The 6,558-nt window shown below is 45.1% G+C and overlaps 1 protein-coding gene across 2 annotated transcripts in view; it reads right to left on the minus strand.

Moving 5' to 3' along the window:
- Positions 1-6: 6 nt before the first annotated feature.
- nlgn3a (neuroligin 3a) overlaps positions 7-6,558 on the minus strand; it is a 163,874-nt gene continuing 157,322 nt past the window's right edge. For both annotated transcript variants that reach the window (XM_008327322.3, XM_008327318.3), the window contains one exon: positions 7-4,339. In XM_008327322.3, coding sequence (XP_008325544.1) covers positions 3,499-4,339 — 841 coding nt within the window. In that variant the 3' untranslated portion in view covers positions 7-3,498. The remainder of the gene's footprint in view (positions 4,340-6,558) is intronic.

Consider the following 6,558-nt stretch of genomic DNA (forward strand, 5'->3'; position numbering starts at 1 on the left):
CTTTAACGGCGCACGGGAAAGTTACACTGCAGAAATAGGTCAGCATCCCCTGATATTTCCCCCCTTTGATGGCTCACTCTCAGCTCCACCACTCAATTTTTAGCCCAGTGCTGCTGTGTCTGTTGGAATGACCAACAGAAAATGACCTCCTGCTGCTGCAAATGGATTAGAGGCAGAAAGAAAGAGGAAAAGACCAGAACTAGATTTTTGTGATAGGCTGCCTGGGGGGTGAGGGGGGGGGGGGGGGGCTTTGGCCATAACTATAAAATTCATATGGAGAATTAGCAAAAGTTGCTGCTGCAATCGTAGATAAAGTTGGAAAAACAGACCTCCTTCTTCTGTGGCTGTGGTAAATACCCTGCATTAGGACCTGGAGGTCAAGAGGTCACCCACAATTTCTGACTTTGTTTTTCAAACCTGTCCACTTCTCCTCCTTTGTAGTTAATAATTCTTACTTTGAGTGTCTTTAACACACAATCATGATAGTATAAATGATGACATGATCGTGCTGTGGATTCAGTCATAAGTCCGTCACAGGAGGTCAGTGACCTCTGTAGGAGCAGCAGTTCCCAACCTTTTTTTGTATCAAACTCTGGTCGGCTGGTACTGGACAGTACGGTGGACTGTATCTTTAAATGAAGAAAGAAATGACCTGCTCTAGTGGATCTTTAAGGTACTGCGAGTGGGTCATAAAGCGTTAGATCTTTTTTTTCATATTTCAACATTTAAAATGAAAATACAAATGTATAGACTCTATTTGTAAACACATAAAACAATGGGCGTTAATACAGAGCACAAGGTGCAGTTTTATATATAGCGTCATTTTATATATAATATAATCCATTCTCCATCCCTCCATAAGAATTATGAAGATGGCTCTTGAAAAGTTAGGAAAATCCATCCAACAATTGTCTTTTTGACTTGAGTGCATGTGGTTTTTCCAGCTTTAAGTCAAATGTTTATTTCTTTAGTGGTTGTGACTCCATGGAAGATGTCGACTCGGTACGCAGAGCTAATACAGCAGTAAGAGTATGACTCATGTGGCCCAGTCCCCTCATATAACCCCACCTCCCCCCGTCTCCCCCGTCTTCTTTTGATGCCACTGGCAGGTTCAGCGTCGGGCTGACCAGACTGTGGTTTTCACTCGGCTGCACCTCAAATCATTAAATACTGCGGGACGTTGTAATGGGATGCTTGGCAGACAGTGTTGAGGTGTGTGTGCATGAAATGTCTGAGAATTGCAACATCCAGGATCACTGCTCAGGTCACATGACTGCACTTCACTGTAATGCAGCAGAACGTCTGTGGTGTGCCTCCATACTTCATTAAAATTGTCAGTTTTACTCGCAGCATCAATAACTCCGACTCCTCCCGGGGAATAACGCATAATAGGATGCAATGTGAGTACATCAAGACAATCTCTGCACAATATCCCCGCGCTGCGACGTTACTTTGCATGAATTACAGTAAAAACCTGGAGTTGTGTACGCTGGGCCCCGAGCTGTTAGCCTGTTTTTCCTCAAAGGTTTCAGCGAGAGAAATAAGAGGAGTTCTGATGGATGCCTAGCATTCTGCAAAATGGTGTTTTTTTTATATACGTTTTAAATGAAAACCATAACTTTATAAAAGATTTAAAAAAAGGAAGAGATTTAAAAAATAAAAAAAAAAGTTCAAGGGAAGAAAAAGTTTAGTGAAACTTGATGTTTCATGTTTTGTTTTTTTTTCTTACAGTTTTAATTTGGCACATGGCACAATCAGCATGTATGCATCTGGTATACATAAATAAATAGTAAATATTTTTATACATAAATATAAATATAGAGCTCTTACAACCGAGAGACACCGGGGGGCAGCGGTTCTGGTTCGGGATGTTCCAAATGACAACAGTTCACAGAATCTCGCCGTGTGTCGCCGTCTTTGAGTGTGAACGCGGGGTTCGATTCTGCACTAACTGAGACCAACCGCCGTAGAAGCCCTATACATATATGTATGTATACCCATATTTATATATATATATATATATTTTCAAAGAAATACAAGTGTGCACTGACGCAGGTGGGCTCAGTGCAGACAGGCCACAGTCCGCCTCAGGAGAGGAACTCTTACAAAGTCAATGGAATCATGTCGATTAGTTCAGCTGCAACTTTAGCTCTCTCTCTCTCTCTCTCTCTCTCTCTCTCTCTCTCTTGCGCGTGTGCCCTCTCTCGTTTTCTTTTTTTTTAACTCTTACACATAAAATAATAGATTTATTCTTTAATCTTTAAGCGAAATTAGACATATAGAACCTTTAAAAATAACAGAAGAGATTTTTTTTTTTACCGCAAAGACAGACACCCAGAGACGCAGCAGAAACACTACTGGTGATGAAGCCAAAAAAAAAAAAAAAAACCAACGACATGAGAAGGTACCCTTTTACCCAGCCCACACTCTTTTAAACCCCCGCCCCCATTATACAACAACAACAAAAAAAACCCCGGTGCACACACACATGCACACACACCCACACACACACACACTTTCACACTATTGCTTCCTTGCACGTCCCCAGAATGTGTCTCTTCCTTCAAGTCCTCATGCACACAGACATACGGGCGCTGTCAGCAGCATGTGTACGTGCACACCGTGTGGAGATAATATCGGAGTATCAGATAGCTTAACAGATAAATTGGCTGCAAAAGATGCACTTTTTTCCCCCCTTAATAAAACAATCACAGTAACATATTATTTATCTCTGCCTCCTCTCAGCGAGCGCCGTCGCACACAAATCCTCCTCATTTGAGCTAAACAAAGAAATTAAAATGCCGTTGGAGTGGCGACTGAAAGAAGAAAAGAGTTTAAAAACCTCGATTCTCTAGGTTCCCATCCTAGATCCAGTCTCTCTGTTTCTGTGAGTCTCATCCGCTCCACTCGGAATAGTCTTAGGGAATAGAAATAATGACAAAAAATAGAAAAAAAAAAAAAAAAAAGAACAAGCTTTGTAAGGCAATGACACGTAAAAACAAAAAAAGAAGCAATTAAAAACATTTTTGCGAATATTGACGTCGATGCTATTGTTCGGGATGTGTCTCACAGGAGCGAGGAGAGGGAAATAAAAAGCACTTTTCTTTATTACTGTTATGAATTCAAGGAAAAAAGGGTGTCGATATGTCCTCGGTTTGCTTAAAAAGGCTTTTAAAATGATTATTTTAGAAAAAAAAAACACACACACACACACACTGCAGAAAGATACCCCCTCCCCAGTCAGAAGAAGGGAAGCAGTTTGATTTTGGCAGCTCTGCACATCTTGACATCCAAAGAGAGCTCTCAGCAACTCTCCTCATTGTATAAGTCTAGTTAAATCTCTTCATATTTTAATCCCACTCTTGCCCTTCCCCTCCCCATCCCTGTGATATTTATAAAACACAATCCTCTCCTCCGTTTGTTCATCTGCTGGCTCTTCCTCCGCCACCTCCACTCCCCTCCCGCCCCCTTGCTGCCTACACTGGCCGCCTCCTAAAGCTATACACGGGTGGTGGAGTGGGAGTGTGGCAGGCCGGTGGAGTTGAAGCCGGTCGTGAAGGTGTTGTAAGGGTGCAGATTCGGCATGCCCACCAGCGAGTTGGGGATCATGGTGATGGTGTTGGGGGTCATGAGGGGGATGTCGTCCGGAGAGCGTCGCAGGGTGAGCGTGTAGTCGGGCAGCGAGGCCAAGCGTAGCGCTCCTTCGTTGCTGTTTCCCGCCTCGCACTCGTGGTGCGTCTGGTTCATCTGCAGCGACATGATCTCCTCCTCGGGGGCGTGGTGGCCGATGTCGTTGGAGGTGGTCTGGCGCTGAGGGCTGGGCTGGCCGTGACCAGAGTCCTGCCGCCGCTTGTCCTTCCTGTAGTAGAGGGCGGCGAAGGCCAACACGTTGAGGAAGAGGAGCGACGCTCCGACGGCGATGGTGACACTGAGCTCGGTGGAATAATCCCGTGGATTCTCCACCACCAGGGGGCCCGTCACGTCTTCGTTCTCGCTGTTGTAGGCCGGGGACATGGGTGGACGCTTGGTGTTCAGTGGCCAGGAGGTTTTCCCGTTGGGCCTCTTGGTGGACAGGGTGTTCTGCGTGGTCTCTGGGGGGGGCACTTTGGTGGTGGTGGAGGTGTAGTGGAACATGTCGTGGAGGTTGTACAGGTGGGGCACCAGGTGTTTCCAGAAGGCCACTTTGGTGGCGCGGTAGTGGTCGCGCACCCGCGGCTTCAGGCCGATGTGCAGGTACAGCTGGTCCTGGGGGTTGTACTTGGACCAGGCCACCTCCTCGAAGCGGTTCGCCTTGGTGTGGAGGAACTTGGTGTCTTGAGGAACCGGCTTGTTGGGATCCCTGCGGGGGAGGCAAACGAGAGAGTGTTGAATTAGACTTTGAGAGTTTCTTTAATTATTCATGCTCAGGCATTGATGTGGGAAAAGAAAGCACATTAAAAAAAAACTACAACCAAGAAACGCAGCTTACATCGGAGCGGGAGAGGAGCTCTGCTGCGACTAGACAATTATTTGATTTCACTTTGTGACACCCCTAAAACTGCAAAAGCGCAAATCCCAAAACAAAGAGATGTTAATAATTGATGCAGGTGTGGTTCACTTCTCCTCTAATGTGGAATCATGAAATGACACTGATTTCTTCTATTTACTCATTACCTCGTGTTCTCTCACCAACTTTACTCCCTGGCACAACACAAATCCGCACTGAGAACTCCTATTTTCAGTCCATCTGTGGCCCTGTTCCTCTGCCCGCTCACACGCCTCTCAGGGGGCCATACCGTGCCTGTCTGTGGAACACTTCCACACTTCCTCTCTTCCACTTCCCAGATAGTTTTTTTTTTTGTTGCTTCAATTTGATGCAGCCTCGCAGCCCAGCCACAAAAAGCAGGATGGAGGCTTTTAAAGTAAACACATATGAATAAGTCAGCAGGCTGTAGAGCTCACATCAGGAGGCTTCTTGTTGTTGATAATCCACACACTGGTGGAAACCCTCTTCTAATTGCTCAGGAAAGGCAGCACAGTGTGCATTGGCACCCAGTGTACTGATGTAAAACGGACAACATTAATCACACACTAAGAAGGAAGGCCAGTTCAATGTGTGTGTGTGTGTGTGTGTGTGTTTGGACAGAAGGATATTTGGTCTTTAAAGGACAGAGAGCGAGAGATAAGGAAATGAGTGTGTTTGTGTGTGTGTTTACTGAGAATCATAGGCGTTTTCCTGTATGTAGTACCGCTACTGATCCCCAGAGGTCACTGTTCCACCTTTTAGTTTTGAGCATAGACCTCCAACACTGGATGGCCGCCCTTTTCAATTACAGTGAAGCAATTGATTTATTGAATGAATTAACATATAGCAGTGGTCCTGTTTTGCACAATTTCAGAAGCGGGAGTCGCGCGGTGCTGCTTCTGGTACCGATGTGATATGTGCCGAGAAAGAAAAGGACTGGAGAATAATCACTGAGGAGTTTAAAGCTCCACCTTTGCAAGAAGTGTGGGAATCTGAACGACATTTCTCTAAATGTCATCGAATATCCCTTTGCGGGTCTCGGGCCTGCGGTGCCAGTGTGGGGCACAGTTCTTGGTGGGGGGGCGAGGGGCGGGGGGTCTTTAGGAGGTGGGTGGCTGAAAAAACACAGAATTCAAAAGCTGTGTTGGAAGATTTCACCCTCCGTCTTGTGTCCTGTTAGTTTCTCTGCTGTCAGTTTTTCTTTTTCCTTTTTTTTCAGGTCATTGCTTCTGGGTGGTGTGTGTGTGTGTGTGTGTGTGTTTGTGTGTGTCAGGAAAGAGAGACACAAAGAAAGAGAAGGACAGGGAGAGAGAGCAAATTGAGATGGCTGCGGCTGCATTCCTGGACCTGGGCGGGTGTCAGCAGAGCAGCCCGTAAATAACCTCTTTTATTAGGGCCGTAATGATCCCCAATGAATATTGACAGTTGGACTATGATGACTTTGTAGCCGAATATCAGTAATTAAGTTTCAAAGGAGCGGGTGGTGGAGGTAAGGTCATATTGATCTCCCCGCTGTGTGCAACATGCCAGGGAACAGGACATCAATGAAATGGCCTGAGATGTGGCGGTCTGCAGCCTCCGGGCGGACCGCCTCGCACGCAGATCCAAGTGTGAGAGTGCAGTTTACACTTTTATCACAGCTGGTTCAGACCAGTTTGCCCAGTTCGTTTAAGGGCCAGGACACATATTACAGTTATAACAAAAAAGACACAAATTGCAAATATAATGTTATGAAATATATTCAATTTCATTACTCATTAAAATCAGTTGAGTTGAACACCATGCTGATATATCGCAGGAATTGAAGAAAGTCTCACAAAAGTCGTCTTTAACAATTTCCTGTCTTTTTAGTTTTTATAACGTAATCTGCTGCCACCTAGTATTGAACTCTTCCCCAAAAGTAAGGCACATCAAATCACACTCTTAAAACACAGTTTTTTCACTGGTTTCTAACTAAGAGCTGCCGAAATTAAAACATTAATCATGGTAATTGATTAGTGAGAATTAACCAGATTTAATTTTTTTATAGATGGGCAGAATAACTGGCACTGCAT

Source organism: Cynoglossus semilaevis, chromosome 15 (assembly GCF_000523025.1).
Source record: "Cynoglossus semilaevis isolate Cse_v1.0 chromosome 15, Cse_v1.0, whole genome shotgun sequence".
NCBI classification, from domain to species: Eukaryota; Metazoa; Chordata; class Actinopteri; order Pleuronectiformes; family Cynoglossidae; genus Cynoglossus; species Cynoglossus semilaevis.